General features: G+C 38.6%; 1 protein-coding gene across 1 annotated transcript in view; it reads left to right on the top strand.

The window, feature by feature from the left end:
* The window catches only part of Brd7-9 (Bromodomain containing 7/9), an 87,829-nt gene that overhangs the window by 16,207 nt on the left and 53,082 nt on the right, over window positions 1–18,540 (top strand). The window contains exons 2-4 of the mRNA XM_083139433.1: window positions 2,728–3,017; window positions 8,162–8,524; window positions 18,161–18,450. Of these exons, the coding sequence (XP_082995559.1) occupies window positions 2,728–3,017; window positions 8,162–8,524; window positions 18,161–18,450 (943 nt within the window). The remainder of the gene's footprint in view (window positions 1–2,727; window positions 3,018–8,161; window positions 8,525–18,160; window positions 18,451–18,540) is intronic.

The raw sequence follows: 18,540 nt of genomic DNA, 5'->3' as shown, positions 1-18,540 counted from the left end.
GCTCGGGAGTCACCTTTTTTTTGCGGGGATCAAATATCGGCTAAGAAAACCTTGAATTCAACTGAGATAAGCTATAAAATGTGATCTTAAGAAATTTAATTTATTAATTAATACAATGTTCCATTAAAAGTAATATTTTATTTCACTGGAGTGGCCCTCCTGAACAAGGCTCAACTGGTAACAACATGAATAACTATGCAATATATTCTAATATGGCCAACTTATCATATTGCAGCAGATTTTTAAAATTTGGCTAGCAACAGTGCAGAAATTTATCATGGCATGTTTATTATTCTTATTTAATGATAAACATGAAACGCACAAACATTAAAAGACACATACTTGTTATTAAAAAAAGTGAAATGGAAATTTCCATACACAATCAGAATATGAGAAAGAAAAATTTAGAACTGAATTTAAAAATTGAGGCATATGGGTGATAGGCACCCTGTATTTTTCTACCCCTGGTTGAAGTGGAAGATTAGTAATGAGCAGGGAATGGATTTATGTGTAGTAAAAATGTGCTAAATATGTAAATACATATTTAGTTATTTTCAACAAAATATGGAGTTAAATATGGATTTAAAATTTTAAAAAAATACCTTTTTAATAATTCCCGAGCTACATAAAATACAGTATGCTTACATTGACATTAATTGTAAAACAACACAAAATATGTTTTCATTTTCTGTTTCCAAAATAATGAATAACATAAATTTCAAACTTGAATTTCCTTCTGTTGTCCCTTATGTTGACTAAAACTGCATACAAAATCCCAAGAAATTCACCTAACTCTTTGTCATACGGGGACATGTAGTTATTGTAGTATATGTTGAGAAATATTCTGAATCATGGAAATAATATGCAAAAATTTGTGAAATTTGAGCCAAAACCTAATATACAACCTTAGTGACAATGAAGTTCGACCAGTCACAAATATAGGAGTGCGTTGTGAAAGAAGGAGATCACATGCATATGCTGAACATATTTTATTCAGCAGGCTACATGGAACAAAGGAAAACATAAATTTCCGCTGCAACGCAGCAATGTATGGTGTCCACACAAAATAAAACATTTTCGTCCATCTACACGTGACATTGAAGTTCGACCACTGTTAGAGGGGATCCTGTTTACCATGGTGTGACGCCGCCCCGTCGGCGAATAACTGTGCCAATGCGTCGGGGCATGCTGCGGACGAGTCGTTCAAGGTATTCCACATCGATGCGGTGCCATTCCTCCTGCAGGCAGGCGATAAGAGCAGCCACTGTCGTGGGTCCCCTCTGTTGCACACGTCGCTTAAGAACACGCCACACATTCTCAATGGGCGAGAGGTCGGGACTCGATGGTGGCCATGGCAGAGTTCGCACGTGATGGCGAGTCAACCATTCTCTTGTCAGCCGCTCGCTGTATGAGGCCTGGCATTGTCGTGTTGAAAGATGAGACGCCGCCTGTGGAACATGTGCCTTCGCACTGTGGGAAGATGCCGCTCCAGTATGCGTGTATAGGCGTGTGCATTCACAATGCCCTCACAGACGTGTAGTGGGCCAACCCCAGATGCTGTCATGCATCCCCATACCATCACTGACGCAGGTTTCTGTACCCGATGTGCATAACATTTTGCTTCATTCTGTTCCTCCTTCCGACAAATGACTGTTTTCCGTATTTTCCCGTACACAACATTGAAAATAGATTCGTCCGTCCACAAAACCCTGTTCCACTGCCGAAATGTCCATCCCCGGTACATTCGTGCCCACCGTAGTCGATTGCCTTTGTTCAACATGGAAAGGAAGGCTTTACGTTTCGCCTTGTACACTCGGTAACCGCATCGCTGTAGGTAACGGCGAATGGTTCTGGTTGACACTTCAATGTGAAAGCGTTCTCGAGTCCACAGTTGTAATTCGGCCACAGAAACATGATTGTTGGTCTGGATATAGCGCCTAAATATCCGTAGGTCACGCACGCTCAGCAGGCGTTTTCGACCAGGGGCCTTACCTGGCTCTGTAGTACCCGTATTTTGGTGGTGGTTGATGATGCAGTGGACGGTTGACTTGGGTAAGTTCAGTTGGCGCCCTATTTCCCGTTCACTGAGTCCATCCCGTTGCAACTCCACCACTCTTCTCCTCACGGTGTTGTCAATAGGTTTGCCCCTGGCCATGGTGATGATGCACTGCGGTTCCTCGAAGCACAGCACACGCTTATATACGGCAGACTCCCTTATCGTGTCCGTGACGTCATGCTTCCGTCGAATGCGCCACTATCTGGAATTTTCCGTATGGGTCTGGTGCCTGGTCGAAGTTCAATGTCACGCGTATAGTTCCCCGTTTTCGTTCTTTACGTGACCTTGTGTGCAACATGCTGGGATCACGATTCTTGCCTGCTCACACGCCTCCTCTTACACACATGTGTCACTTCTGCGGGTCACCCATTCCACCGCCTATGCCTCTGTGCATTTAATCACGTATTCCTTTCTGGTCCAACTTCAATGTTACCAAGGTTGTATATATATATATATAAAAATATGGAAAATAAAAACTGAATTTTTTGACTATATTCCATGATGCGCAAAGAGAATACAAAATATAACTGATTTCAGCTCTGTACATAAATATGTATTTACATTTAAATCCGTTTCCTGGTAATGCCTGTTTGAGTTGTAAGTGTATTGAGGAAATATATTAGGTTTTTTTACAAATCTACAAAAATGTTTTGTATTAATTTCTCCTCCAGAGAAACAAGCTGCTGCTGGTGACAAGCCAATGGGGTTGAAGCTGATTCTGAAAGTTGGTAGCTCCTCTACTCCAGAGCATAGTGATTCTCCAGGCCCTCCAGTGAACGTCAATTACAGTGTAGCACCACCTCCTGCAGATGAGGAGTCGCGGCATTCCATCATGTCACAGCATGGTGAGGACAAACATGGTGAGAAGCATAAAAAGGCTAAGAAGAAGAAGAAAAAAAAGGAGAAGGAGAAAGACAAGGAACGAGACAAGCATGAAAAGAAACACAAGCATCACCATAAGGTAAGATGTTATAATTTTTTTCTTGCTTCAACGTTATTACACAGTTTTAAACATTTATGTTCAGTTTGACAAAGCTACCGTATTTACGCGTGTATAATGCACATCCTGGATTTTGATGGGGAAAAAGTGACAAACAATTATGTCTGGTATATAATGCACAGTATAATCCAGGTTCAAAAAATGGCTTTCTTATTTGTAAGTCATAAAGCTGTTGCTATGCCGATCAGGAGTGAATGACATCATACGTATTGAATGAGTCACCTGTTGCTATGTGGACCAAGAGGAGAATATCCTCTTGTGTACACAATAAGCCACCAACCCATGCCACCTTCCCCCTCTTCCTCCACTGTGTTTAGCATCCCAAAGCTTTCACTCTTTAGTCACCTTACTTATTCTCTAATAGTATAAAGCAAGATCAAAATTACCTTATGGATTTGCAGTCCTCAGGAACTTATTTTCTATTATTTCTCGTTCAACATATACCGCTGATACACAGCCCATGCGATGGGAGGTGCATGATCGAATTGTGCCAGAATAAAAGATCGTGGGAAATGGCCTTTAACTTTTATATGTGATTTTGCTAATTTCTTCTGTACTTTTTCTAAAAAGAAACTTCAAAATATGTACTTTTTCCGTGATTAACGTAACATTTATATGAGGCACATTCAGGACCCTCAAACCAGCAGTTAGCAGCACAAGATTTCTTCCTTTAAGGCATTTATACACTCCATATATATTATATTATTTGGCCAGTAATACATTTTAATTATTATATATTTTTTTATATCTTTTCTTTCATCCAAAGTACCATAAAAATCAGAACATTCCTTTCAATTTGTGATGACCTTATTTCAACCGCATTACACATTAGTGTCACCATCTTGAATGGAATACTGTTGCCATATTCAGAAACTGCAGAATTTAAGCTTTACAACGATATATAACATGATAGGGTTCCGTAAACATGAAAAATCAATGCGAGTGTCACAAAATCGTGGAATAATCCTGTATGGATTCATGTTGGCTGTTTAAATTATTCCGTGCATAATGCGCACCACAGATTTTGGGAGCAAATATTTTGGAAGAAAAGTGCACATTATACATGTGTAAATATGGTATAAACACCACTATAAGCTATAAAGGGAAATATCTGGGGCGCATTATTTGAGGAGGTTCATTCCCAGTCACATATTTTGATCCCGCTTGCATTTTGCGTGCACAGTTTGTGTCACGTCAACATTTTCACTTTCAGGAAAAGAATCGCCGCTTAGCAACAAAAATACTCTATATCTGCGTCACTAATACTATATCGGGTGATTGCTAGAGGCTCCAAACTTTTGTCTATAAAACTGCCATTTACTTAAAGTTTGTCTTGAAATTTTGTATGCACATACCTTCAACAATGTAAAACAGGATCTAACCCCTCGCAATAGGTTTGGACTCTTCCAGTGACCTTCGTTTGTTTTGTTCCATGACAATGCATCTCGGTAGTGTTAGCTCGAATGTATAGGGATTACAATGTACACAATCGAAGAGTGTGTGTTCCTCGTTCGTAAATACTGGCAAACTGGTTCATTTAAAGCATGTTAAAAGGCATTTCAGACTGAATTTCATGTGACATGTGTACCTTCAAAGTGCTGTATCCAAAAATTGGTAGAAAGTTAGAGACAACGTTAAGGAAGTCTTGTCACACAGCATCAGGAGGCCGGAAAATGTCTGAAGAGACAAAAAGTATTTGGCCACCAAGATCTCCTGATCTCACCCCACCTGACTTCTTTCTTTGAGGAAGGGAAAAGTATACAGAAATAAACCTTGCAAATCCCAGTCCTGAAAGAAGTTATACGTCAAGAGATTGAAGCCATTACCGATGCCACTTTAAGAATTGGAGAGACGTGTACAATAGTGCTTGCATTTGGAAGGGGACCATTTTCAACATCGGATATAAGCAGATACTGTTTTACATTGTTGAAGATATGTGCATACAAATTTTCAATAAGAAAAAACTTTAAGTAAATGGCAGTTTTATAGACAAAAGTTTGGAAACTATAGCGAGGGAATCACCCTGTATTTTCTTCTGCATGTAGCCATGCTGCTCACGATAGTAAACAAAGTCACAAGTTTAACAATCTGTAGAAAGCTTCACACATGCTGAGAGAAAAATTTACGAATGCAAAGCCCAACATGTACTCTACACAGAAAACACACCACAAGCGTGATCTGTGAGGGAAATAGAGAACTAGAAGCAAACACAGCATAACCTGTGTGCCTGTGTGTCAGACACATCAAACGTGAAACCCAACTGGAACCGTGTGTGCGAGACACACGAATTCCATCTCTCTACGACAATTAATTCTCCTGCTTTGATGTATTTTTGTACTTCCCAGCATGTTTGATAAATACATGCTTGAAAAGACCCCGTCCGCAGATGCTTTACCTTCGTGCGAGGCTCCATCCTCTAAAGGTTAAGTGAATGTGTACATACTCTGTTTAAAATGTAACAAGGTGTGTTTGCTTTGCTATTACAAGTGAGATTAAGATGTACAGGGTGGTGCAGAGCAACTTGCTTATTTAGAAATTCAATTACAAAAAAAGTAATGCAGATATATATTTAATTCTTTGAACAGCATCAAGTACAACAATTAAATTTTATGTTTACACAGTTTTAAATATGATATCAGGCAGATGGCATCCATTATTCTCAATACACTGCGTTAATCGAACTCGGAAGTTTCGTTAAACTCTTTCCAGCATATCGACGGGTATGTTGGCGACAGCTTGACAAATGTTGTTCTTCAGGGAGCCAGGGTCGTAGGACGATCGGTGTAAACAAGTGATTTTAGATAGCCCCATAAAAAATAGTTGCAGGGGCAAATCAGGCGGCTGTGCTGGCCAGCGCAGATCGTGTCTCAAGGAGATGAGGCGTCCTGGGAAGTGTTGCTCCAAAACAGTCATTGACACACGCGCTGTGTGTGCCGTGGCACCGTCCTGCTGGAATCATACATCTCCCACATCCATCTCGTTGAGTGTTGACAGGAAAACTCCGGGCAGAGCGCTGAGGGGTATGGCAGAACAGAACGCCTTACCATGTCAATGTTTTGGGGTGACCTTGCTGTTTGTGGAAGCCCAGGTTTGTTTTTCTTCACATCACAAGTTTCCCTGAAGTTGTTTACCCATGAAACAATCGACTGCCGGCCAGGAACACGACTACGGGGCGCAATATTGAAATGGGTGCGGAATTCATGTTGCGTGGCGATGATTGAGCGACCGTTAGAAAAATATGCCTCGACAGCAAATGCGCGCTCCACCTTCGTCCACTACATGCTGCTAACTAAACCAATCAGAGCTACAACTTTACGCCCCGCCCTCTCGAATGTGCCTACCCCACCCTCCTCGGAGCAACCATCACTTCAGGGTGCCAAATTCAAATTAGCAAGTTGCTCTGCCCCACCCTGTAATTTAAACAGTAGAGCCTAGAACCGAAATTGTGAGTCTTGTTGTTGGAAAAAGTACAGCTTTTTGATTGATTGTTTCTTGGTACGAATAAGGCCTCGGGAGTGGCATAAAGTAATGCTGTTTGTAATAATCAAGGGGTCTCAGGTTCAATCCCCAGTTGTTCGGATTTCTTGTCAAACTGTAGGTTCAGTCCCACTTAGCCTACATGAGCATAACTTGGAGACTTAAACAATTTTTTTTCTGAAAAAGCCAGATTTTTTAAATAATCCTTTTGCCATTTGTGGCCAATATTATTAGCTTCTGCCTCAGTATTAGGCCCGCTGTGCACTAGGCCAGTGTTTCTCAATCACCGAACAGCAAGAAGTTTTTTAGAGCCATTGGTTAACAACTAATGTAACTTTAATTTTATATTTGTGGAATAGTCTAAACATAATTGGACTCTTACTCTTTTCGGTTATGCCATAATTTATTTATTAATATTTAATTTCAGGAGTGCGTATTAATTAATGTTTAAAGTTTAAAAGAATCACATAGGTATTCATGACTAAAATTGTTGGGATTGTGTTGAATTTTAAGAAATGAAATGACTGACTGGGCTGTATTTTCACACCACACTAGTTGGCCAAAATACACTATGATTTGCGTCACGACCAGGTTTTGCAGTCATTGTCAAATTATACTTGATACACTTGAAAGCCAGAATACAAATATTCTGTTGCTGAACACAAAAGTAAAGGGGTTTGATACTAGATTTTCTAACGATGTAGCAGAATTTTCTTTTTCTTCTTTTGCTGTATGTGCATGGTTGCATGTCAAACTCAATGTTGAAAATCATGTCATACTATTAGATTTTATTTGTAAATTTATTTTTTATTTATTTATAGAAATTTTACTTACTCATTTATTTATAGAAAATGCATAAAACTACTGTAGGTGTGTGAATGTTTTTATATACTATATAAACATATTTAATAACCAAATTCAAACATGAAGATAACACTAGCAAAACTGTCCATTTAAAAAAGGCATTTTTTTTAAAAACAGTGACTTATGTCAAGCTATAAATTCCACTTGTTAACTTTTTTCTTACAGGAGAACTGTATAATATTGTACTGCATAAAAAAGCATGCAAACTAAATTATATCAATATCTTATCTGCGATCAACACTTCGAAGTAAGAAAGTGAACACTGATTCCATTACCAATTCTGGTATCTTATTTTCTGCTGGTGTTCATATATTGCAGACCATATTTTCATGTTTCATATTAATTCATATTTTGTCATATACCTAGTCAAAACATTGAGGAAATACATTTTAAGGCATTGCATGAATTCTGTTGTTATATGCCTTTTTTGTGTACATTGGACTTTTAAAATTCAAACTAGGATAATTTGTAGTGCTCCATAATTTGAATAGAAGTTTTTTACCCTGGATATCATCTTTAATGATACAGTTTTCGTTCTCAGATTTTGGATAATTCAAACTTTTTTCCAGGTCCCTTGTAGTTTGATTTAGAAATAGTCCACTGTAGTTATTAAATGGCATCTCAGAACTGTGTTGTGTGATTTTTTTAAATTTACTTTTTAATATTGTGTTTTAACTTAATTTTAGTAAATCAAAGTTAAGAGTTGATCTTTATGCATCTGGAATTGGTAGATTTGAACTCTATTTTTTCAAAACTATTTTCAGGAAAGAAGAAAACGGCCAAGAGAAGAATCGAGTCAGGATGATGTGAGTATTGGAGAAGAATCTCTTTCAGAACCCCCAGTGACAAAGAAAAGTGCAATTGACATAAAGACAGAACCAGATCTTCCATTACGGGAACCAAGAACTTGTGTTTTGCGACAGCGGCAAGAAAGAAACCCCCTCCAGAAATTGCTGGACTATTTATTGAAGGGCTTAGAGAAGAAGGACCCCCAGCAGTTTTTTGCATGGCCGGTAACAGATAATATAGCCCCAGGTTATTCTCAAATAATTCAGCACCCAATGGACTTCAGCACAATGAAACAAAAAATTGATGACAGCCAGTATAATACGCTGACAGACTTTGTAGTGAGTATTTACGTGTCTTGGAGATAAATTCATTTTTTTCTGTACTTTCTGTGTTTCTTATGCTTCGGTTTGTAGTAATGATATAATTTGTTTTCTTATAGCTGGGTGTAAAATGACAAACCTTGCATTGGAGTATGTGCAAGGTAGGGCTGAGCTGAATATAAATAACCAAATAACCTGTGGCGCAACAGTCCTTGAGTTCCAGGGCCTACCTATCGACTGCCATCCTCACTCCCACTTGCCGAGGTGGAAGGTCATCCAACTAGTTACGGTGTAACGTGTGGCCAGCACAACAAACCCCAGTTGTTTTGAGTTTCCATGACTGGGTCACGTTACTCATTTGTACAGTAGCTCCCCAATTTTCTCAGGATGATGGGTGGCCACCCATCCCATACACAGGCTGAAATATCACGAGAAAAGTTGTTATGCTTCCTCCATTATGAATCATTTTATTTGTTAGCTGTAATCTTATAGCAGATTTCGTCCATGTACACAATAGGTCTAGGTCGGTCTTTTATAATTTGCAAAGCGGGTTAATGTTACATAATAACAGTTTACAGCAGAATCAATGCATGAATGTATATGTAGAATTAATGTATCATTTTATATGTTGTGAATCAAGACAAGTTTGTATTATCTTAAATGCATTGTTTATATCGCGTATCAAAATATCATATTTTCTAAACAATTACTTGCTACAAATGTATTGTGACAAAATGAAACAAATGAAAGTAGGCTTCTCCTGTTCTGTGAACAAGATGTCTGATGCAGAGGCATCAGATGTGTTTTGAAGACAATAGAACCTCCCGCAGTTGGACACATCCAATAAATGAAGAAAGGAATGTACATGGCTTTTTAATTGAACTACGTGCAGATTCATCATTTGTTCGCATTGAGTACATATGCACAAAATCATCCACAATATATTTGTGTATTGTAGAAACAATATTTTTTTCATGCAATTTTATTGTGCATCATTATAAAACTGGAACACATATATTATTGAAGAATTAACTGACCCCCTTTTATTGTGGCCAGAATGTCATGACCTTTACACTTTGAACTGCACCAGTGGCATATTCTCCAATATCTGGCTTACCTCTGGCGAACCAACTTTTTTAATGTATGAAGTTGTCGGACTTCTTGTTTTATTTGTATGTAATATATGCAATAAATAAGAATTGTTGCGATAAACTGGGTCAAATTTTGAGAATACGCCACTGAACTGTACAATTTCCAACCATGTATGCACGTACATATCACAATAAACATTATTATTTACACGTTAAATAAATAAATTATTAGTAGTTGGATGTTAGAAATCCATGTAATCGGCATTAACACTCATCCAGGTTTAGAAATTCTTAAATGTCGTATTTTGCGCAAACATTTTCTGCACCAACATTAATCTGCTCATCGAGATTTTCTCTTTCGGTGATCTACTGTGCCAAAATATAATCACGTTGAAATAAAAATATTGCCACCGTGATACTGTTCCCCAGTTCGGAATTTTTGGCCTGAACTTGCTACCATTTCCGGTCAGTAATTAGATGTCTGTGGCTGAATTGAATTGATTCACGCATGCGCAGATCGTTTTCTGCACCACCATCCTTCTAATCCTTGCGATACCAAATTCACCACACATTCGCTGTTTCGTCCTGTATGTGGCAGCCCATAGTCGGTTTGCAACGTAAATGGCTCGTCGCATTGCTTTTTTTTGGATCCGGTGTGCGGCTGGCCTCAAACTGCAGGACAGTGCTTAGCCGATACTCCTTTAAACTGATATCCATGCTGATGCTGATACTCTTACCAATTGCACCGATACAATTTGAAGTTGTTCAAAGTATTGATTAATGTTAGTGTATCATGTTAGTACGAGTGTAAGTCAGCAAGTAGATTCCAAGCATTTCTTAAAATAATACTAAGTGAGATACTGGCTTGGAAACCATTTTTATTTTTCAACATAATCTCTACCAACATTCATACATTTATCCCATCACTTCATCAGTCCTCCCAAAACCTGCTGCATAAAAGTCTTTGATCTCTTGTCTCAACCACAGTCACACCGCACTTTCAACATCATCATCCGTGGAACATTTGTTGCCACCATGTGCAAACTTTTCAGAAATATCAACAATCATGGATTATTGTTACATTTTAAGCCATTGTTCAAACCTGATACTGTGTAAAAATTAATATGCCGAACTGAACTGGAAACTAGAAGTTTTTTTCTGAAGCCACAGAACAAGATGAACCAAAAAAAAAAATTAAGTTGCTTCACAGAATATCTAACACATGTGAAAAAGTTGCGTGAACACATTTGATTATGAGAATCTTTTATAACAAAACATTTTAACAATTTTCCTTACGCAAGTATGCATAAATCATTATTTTTAACCTAACTGTGATACATAATTGTCATGCACAATTTTAGATACAGGTTTTGTTAATAAATCAGCAATCATATCATTCGTTGGTTGATAAACCAAATAAAAATCTCCTTGTTGAGCAGCATCCCTAATATACTGATGTCGTACATCAATGTGTTTTGTACGCCTATGGTGCTGAGAATTTTCAACAATTTTATGAGCACTTAAATTATCATTAAAAATTGTAATTGGCACCTTAATATCAATTATCTCTGATAACAAATTTTTCATGAATTGTGCCTGTTTAACATCATCACCCAAACTATAATACTCTGCTTCAGTACTTGATTAAGCAATGGTTCGTTGTTTCCTTGATTCCCAATTTACAATTGAACCTCCAAATTTTACAACTAGACCACTGTATGATTTACGATCTACCAAATCATTAGCCCAGTCAGCATCTGTGTACACTTTTACTTCCTTTCCACCTTTTTGAAACTTAAGTCTATAATTTAGTGTGCCTGCCAAATATCTCAAAAAATGTTTTGCTACAACTCAATGTCTTTCATCATAACAATTATTGAATTGACTGAATTTACTACAAGCTAAAGCAATATCTGGTCTCGTACCAGGTGTGCCGGTTAATAATTCTTAATTTCGTCGCTGGATGGTGCTGGAAGCAAGGTTTGGTGCACAATCTCAACTGTTATGTCAGTGTGTTGCCAGGACAGTACCTGTCAAAATGCCCTGGATGTGCAACTGAGTGCGAGTGATCGTGATACTGGGTTTGTGTGGGAAAAATGTTGACCTTCAAACCAAATAAGGAGCATGTGCTTTTCTTGTTCAATCAAAATAAAAACGCGAGTGAAAGCCATCGTATCCTTGTGGAAACGTACGGTGACAATGTCCTAAAGCAAGATGCGTGTGTGTGTTTGTTTCGTCGATTCAAAAGTGGTGATTTAGACTTGAAAGACAAAGATCACCTGGGCCAGCTGAAAAAATTCCAAGACGCCGAATTGCCAAGCACTGTTGGACGAAGACGATATGCAAACACAACAACAACTGGCAGAGAAGTTAAATGTTGGTCGCCAAACCATATCTGATTGTCTTCATGCCATGGGAAAGATCCAGAAGGCAGGAAAATGGGTCCCACATCATCTGAACGACAGACAAATAGAAAAGCGAAAAACGGTGTGTGAAGTGTTGCTTTCTCATCATGAAAGAAAGTCTTTCTTGCATCGGATAGTGACTGGGGACGAAAAATGGATCTACTTCAAGAACCCAAAATGCAAAAAGTCATGGGTTGACCCAGGACAACCTTCAACATCGACCGCAAAACCGAATCGCTTCGGAAGGAAGACAATGCTGTGCATTTGGTGGGATCAGAAGGGTGTGGTGTACCATGAGCTTCTGAAACTCGGCGAAACAGTGAATGCCGCTCGCTGCCGTCAACAACTCATCAATTTGAACCATGCATTGATCAAAAAGTGCCCAGATTGTGCGACAAGACACGGAAAAGTGATTTTGCAGCACAACACCACCTCATCACACACAGCGAAAGGTGTCAGAAACACCATTTCTGCACTTGGCTGGGAATTCTTGCCCCACCCGCCATACTCACCAGACTTAGCCCCTTTGGACTACCACTTGTTTTCATCGATGTCTCGCTCACTTTCCCAGCAACACTTCAACAATTACGAAGATGTCGAACAATGGCTTGCTGACTGGACCACCTCAGCAATGGCAGATGCATTCTAGGTAGGATGGCACCTCCCTCAACTGTTCCAGAGCTGAAATTGTCCAAAGTGAAGAGTGGCGAGGAACCCTCCAAGCTCTTATCGAGTCCATGCCACACAGATGTGCAGCGGTGTTGGCCTTTCGAAATCACATACCATGCTAGGGGTGAGTTACTGCTGTTACCATGTCCGTTTCTGAGCTGTTCTATTGGTACACACATTGCTCTATAGTGATGCACATCATGTGAGCATTTGTTCAAGCGACTTTAGGATCTTTGTTACCTGTGCTCATCCATACTCTACTGTATCTGTACTCCGAATGTTCTTTCAGTTGCATAAACATCGGCCGTACATGGTTTTCGTCTAGTTCTGTTCTGTTTCTCTCTTGAACCAAGAAGAAGCCGGTGGATAGTTATGGCAGGTCAATTATCAGACAAGACACTATTTGGTTGAATTATTGTGACAGCACAGAATCGGAATCTTCAAATGGGCTTTCTCTTAGAACCAATATCATGGGCTTTAGAGACATACTTGCAGAAAACTGTTATCCACCCATCATGGGCTTTAGAGACATCAGAAAACTGTTATCCACCCTGATAGTATGGAGAGAGTTAAAAGAAGAGGAGTCAAACTTTGGTGAGGTCTATCTGCCTTTCCCATTACTTTGCAGAGGGAAATAGGAGTCCAAGAATCAATGTCTGTCTGATACGTACAATGAGACGTCTATAAAGAACACGAAAGAACAATCACATGGGAAGAACTCGGGAATCAGCCACAGAGCATCTCATCTTCTCAGATTGTCAGAAAGTGAAGGAAATTCCTAAGTCATGTAATGAATAAAACAACTCTAATTGCATTTTTTGTTAACGAATGTAGGAAACCAGAGCATTTTGTAAATCTTTTGAATAAAACACTTCGCGAACTTTGGAGATAAATGATGGAACATCACATCTGAAGGGAGCCCCAAAGTACTCAATCTCAACAGTAAACATGAAGATGATATGGCAATTTGTTGGTGAATACTGCCACTGCTAATGAGGGGTATGAAGCGGTAATGAGAGGCTCAGATGTGTGTATTGTGTGTTTCAGATTCCATGAAAGAATCATGGTTAAATTCTTCTGAAATATGTATAGTACCAAAATACCCATGATGGTCCTTGACATTAGGAAAATAGCTTCAACTCTTATTAAAAATGTTTGTCGAGATATGATAAGTCTCCATGTGCATTTGCAGGAAAAGGAAAAGTAAGTGCATCCTTTCTGCCAACAGACAAACAAAGGAAATATTTCGCACCCTCGGAGATCAATGGGATCTCAATGAAATAGTAATGGACAAACTGTAGTTCTCTTGCTTACTGTATGCTCCAAAATCTTCTGTACATTATGTCGTCTATTCTGTGCAAAGAAAGGTGAGATGGACATTTATCAACTTGCAAGAAACATGCTTAATGTGCGATTATCAATCCGCTATAAGCAAGAGATGTCTTCTCAATGATCCACGTACACCTAGACCAAGTGGAAAAGGGTGGCCATTGAAAAAATCACGATGGAGCAGAGGAGCTGGTAATGGATTGGATGGGATGGCAGTCAGCATCTTAAACTCTGTTAGATCTACTAGCTTGCGACTCCATTACAAACTGTTTCTCCGATGGTGCAGTGGTAGCGTAACCACCTTGTAATCAAGGGGTCCCAGGTCAATACCTGGTGGAGGTACATAGGGGTTGGAATCCCAGTCCCAATTAGGGTTACTGTGCATAAAGTGTACTTGAAGCACCAAATCAATCTATCAACCAATTCATTAGAAACTACAAACTGCTTATTCTGTGTAAATAACATCAATAGGGTCCCGGGTTCGATACCCATTGGAGGCACATAGTGGTTCGGATTCCACTTTAAACTGTAGGTCCAGTCTCGATTAGCCTTACTGTGCTTAAAGTGGACTTAAAACACCAAATCAATCAATAACGTAAGGTGCACTGACAAGTGCCGACTACCCACGTGTGAAAATCAGTGAGTGATGACACCTATCCAGATGATGATGATGATGAAAGTAAATAATAAAATTTTGTTTATGTTAAATTATAACATACATGCATATTTAATCTTTAGGTATACAATTGCAATTGCTTCAGCCCAATATCTCTTACTTAGATTAGCATCATGAAGCATGGTTCTAGCTTTTTCTACAGTTGTTCTGTTTAGTCTCTCAGAAACTCCATTTTGTCGTGGAGTATATGGATTATACGATGCTCACTGAGATATGCAGAACATTTCTTGTTACAGTATTCTGTACCATTATCTGATCTAAGTTTCTTCATTTTTAAATTACACTGATTTTCTACAAAAGCTTTGAACTACAAATTTTTCAAATACTTCATGCTTAAATTTAAGAAAATATATAAATGGTTGGCGCGGTGGCTCAGTCGGTAACGCATCTGACTACCATGCTCAAGGTCCCGGGTTCGATCCCCGGCCGGTTCAAATCGGGAAATTTTCTAACGGAAGCGGGCCCGGCACCCACCAGCATCGAATAACATGGGTACCTGGGGGAAACCCTGGGGGGTAAAGGCGGTCAGGGGCGTGATGCTGATCACATCACTCTCGCTCACGACCAGATCAAGAAAGTGTGGGGCGTTACCCCCACACCCCCTATACGCCTTCATGGCGTGGTGCTAAGCACAGGGGAGCACTTTACCTTTTTTTTTATATATATAAAACTCTTGCGAGTATAATCATCAGTAAAAGTAACAAAATGTCGTGCACCATCCCAACTTGATTCAGACTTTGGTCCACAAACATCAGAATGTATTACCTCTAGTTTTTGTTTAGCTCCTTTTGCCATTCCCTTGGGATAAGATGCAGTTTTGTGCTTCCCCTCAATGCAAGGAATACATGGTTTTGGGGTGTCATCCTGAAAACATACTCCATCAGCTAAATTATCTCCTCTTAGATTCAAATGATGCCATACATCTTGTGAAGCATTAACTGACAGCATAGCTACTGTCTCTTCACATTTTTCTAGAGCATTTACAGTAGTATTGTTTAAATTCATCATGGACAAATTTCAGCCTGGTCTAACTTATAAATACCACCTACCTTTGTTGCTGTAAATTTTGGAGCAGCCTTAATCTCAATATCAGCTACATTGTAACCACTACACCTTTTGTTATCAAAAAGCATAACATAACCTTTTTCAGTAACTTTGTTAACAGACAACAGATTAGCTGTACTATCTGGAACATACATCATTTCAGATATTAGCTTCTGCACATTATTTTTGAGATTTACTTTAACATCACCAATTCCATTACTTATCACCTTTTGATTATTTGCAATGGTAATTTCAGATGACGTAATTTGAATAATTAACAAACCAATCTGTATGTTTACTCATATGTGAAGTACAGCCTGAATCTAGTAACCAGTCATCATTATTAAACACTTTACTGCCAAGAGCACTGTGGGTAATCAAGAACAACGAACTATTGTGTTGCCAAGAACTTTGTCCTTGCTTCGTAACTGTAGCGGGTTTCTTCATCAGCTTTTTGGACTTCTGTAGTAGGACGTCTTGGTTTTATACAGTCTTCCTTCTTTCAATGGTGGTAAATAGGCACAAATAGACCCTTCTTTTTATCTGAAGCTAAATATGAAGAATCCTTGGAAACACTTTCACTTCGTTGAATATCACCCTGCACGAGTCGGGACTTCACAAACTCGCTTGTAAGTTTCGTCTGAGTTACTTCAATACCCATTACCGAAGGATTATACTCTTCAGGTAATCCAATCAACATAATTTTGGCAATTTCTTCATCATCGATACTGCATCTCATGTCCGCTAACTCTTGTTGCAATGAGATGATTTCACTAAGGTACAAGTCCATTGAAGGAAAATCTTCATATCGCACTATGGTTAGTCTTCTTTTAATTGCTAAGTGCCTACTTATACCTTGGCTTTTAGCTGCCTTCGCACTTTTAGCATTTCTAAGATGTGGGTAGCAAACAAATCTTGGCATACGCTTTCTGGTCTCGAACTGGATCCACTGGAGTAGTAGCTTCGATGCAGTCCCATAAAGCACAATTGATCAGATTTAATTTCATTAAGAACTTCCATGTGGCATAATTCTTAACACCGTCCAGTTTCTCGACGTTTGGCTGTCCACCACTATTTATCACGATTGGAGTAGTCACTGTTCTTACAGTGTATGTAGCATCAAGTTTGTTTGAATATTCTTGTCACCGTAATGTACGTACAAGAAAAATTACACACCACAAATTTCGATTCAAAGCTTCACAAGCACTATATGCATTATTATGTGATCAGTCATAAGTACATCACAAAATTACGATAACAGTTTTCAAGATGAAACAAACTCCAAATTGCATTTCAGCGTACTTCATAAGTCGCCTGGCCTGGACCCATAACCTGTTAAATTTTAAGCCATTGTTCAAACCTGATACTGTAAAAATTAATATACCGAACTGAACTGGAAACTAGAAGTTTTATTTCTGAAGCCACAGAACAAGATGAACCAAAATAAAAATTGAGTCTCTTCACAGAATATATAACACACATGAAAAAGTTGCATGAACATATTTCAGTTTTGTAACAAAACATTTTAACAATTATGCTGTAGGCTAAACCATGAGAACACCCTATTGTAGTTGCTATGCTGCCTATCGTCACTAGTCCCTCAGCTCAAATCATCTCCTCTACCTGTGCCATCTTCTTGTACTCTCTGCCAGCATGCTCATCATTTTTAAACTTAGCTGCCCATGCGTGCATCTGCTATCATCTCTAGCGACTGCCAACTGAATATCATCAGGCTGGATTGTGCTGCCACCTAATGACACGTTTAGAAACTACTCACTACTATTTTCAGCTAACCCATATCAGTTTGTGACTTACTACTTCCCCTCGTATTCCACTCCAATCATGTTCATCAATTTACGTGGAATTTGGTTTAACTAACATAAGAATGTTAAACTGGGTGTTATGTAATCACAAAACTGGAGCAAGATAATCTATGATTGAGTTCCGCTTGTGATGCTTCCCTGCCAACATTGAGCATTTCGAGGTATTCAAGATGGAATCCAAAATGCCTGTAAAAATCCACCAGGTGAAACATTTATTAAGAAATTGCATGGTGGTTTTTCCTCACATTTTTGGCTTCAGGGAATCCAAAAGAGAACAACAATTAATCGATGTAATTATAATTTGTCCTGTCAGTCTAATATTTATTCAATTTTAGCATTACTGCTTTCATATCTATACAAGATATAATTTCTAACCATGTAATGTCAGTGAAATTAAAGCTTAGCTTTAAACTGTATGACATTTGATATTAAATTTTCTTAATACTTCTGATGATTTAATTATAGCTGATCTCTGTAGTTAAGTGGCTTATAATAATAAAGATGATGATAATCTGAAGAAGTATTTTCTAATAAGCTACAAAATTGAAATATTTGCAAAGGATCTGTGTATTCATATTTACAAGAAAAAAATATATTAATAAGAACTCTTATTTCAGGTTGATTTCAGACAAATGTGTGATAATGCGATGATTTACAATCATCAAGAAACAATCTACTACAAAGCAGCTAAGAAGCTCCTGCATGTTGGCTTGAAAATGATGAGTCAAGAGAAGTTGAAGCCTCTGCAAAATGTGTTGACGTACATGGGAGATTTGACAAGAGAGGAATTGGGCTTCGATCTGTGTGATGATGCTCCAATGATAAAGATAGAACCAGAAACTGGTGATGAGGAGACCCAAGATTCCAAGAAGGAAGTGAGGAGAAAGATGAGATCCCCAAAACCAATGTAAGTGTGCCAATGGCTTTTTAAACAACTATATTGTATTGTTACGAATTATGATGCATGAATGCTCGAAGGTATGCTTGCATGGCGGTT

Source organism: Lepisma saccharinum, chromosome 17 (genome assembly GCF_977018435.1).
Source record: "Lepisma saccharinum chromosome 17, izLepSacc3.1, whole genome shotgun sequence".
Taxonomy (NCBI): domain Eukaryota; kingdom Metazoa; phylum Arthropoda; class Insecta; order Zygentoma; family Lepismatidae; genus Lepisma; species Lepisma saccharinum.
This window is presented reverse-complemented; position numbering and strand designations above follow the sequence as displayed.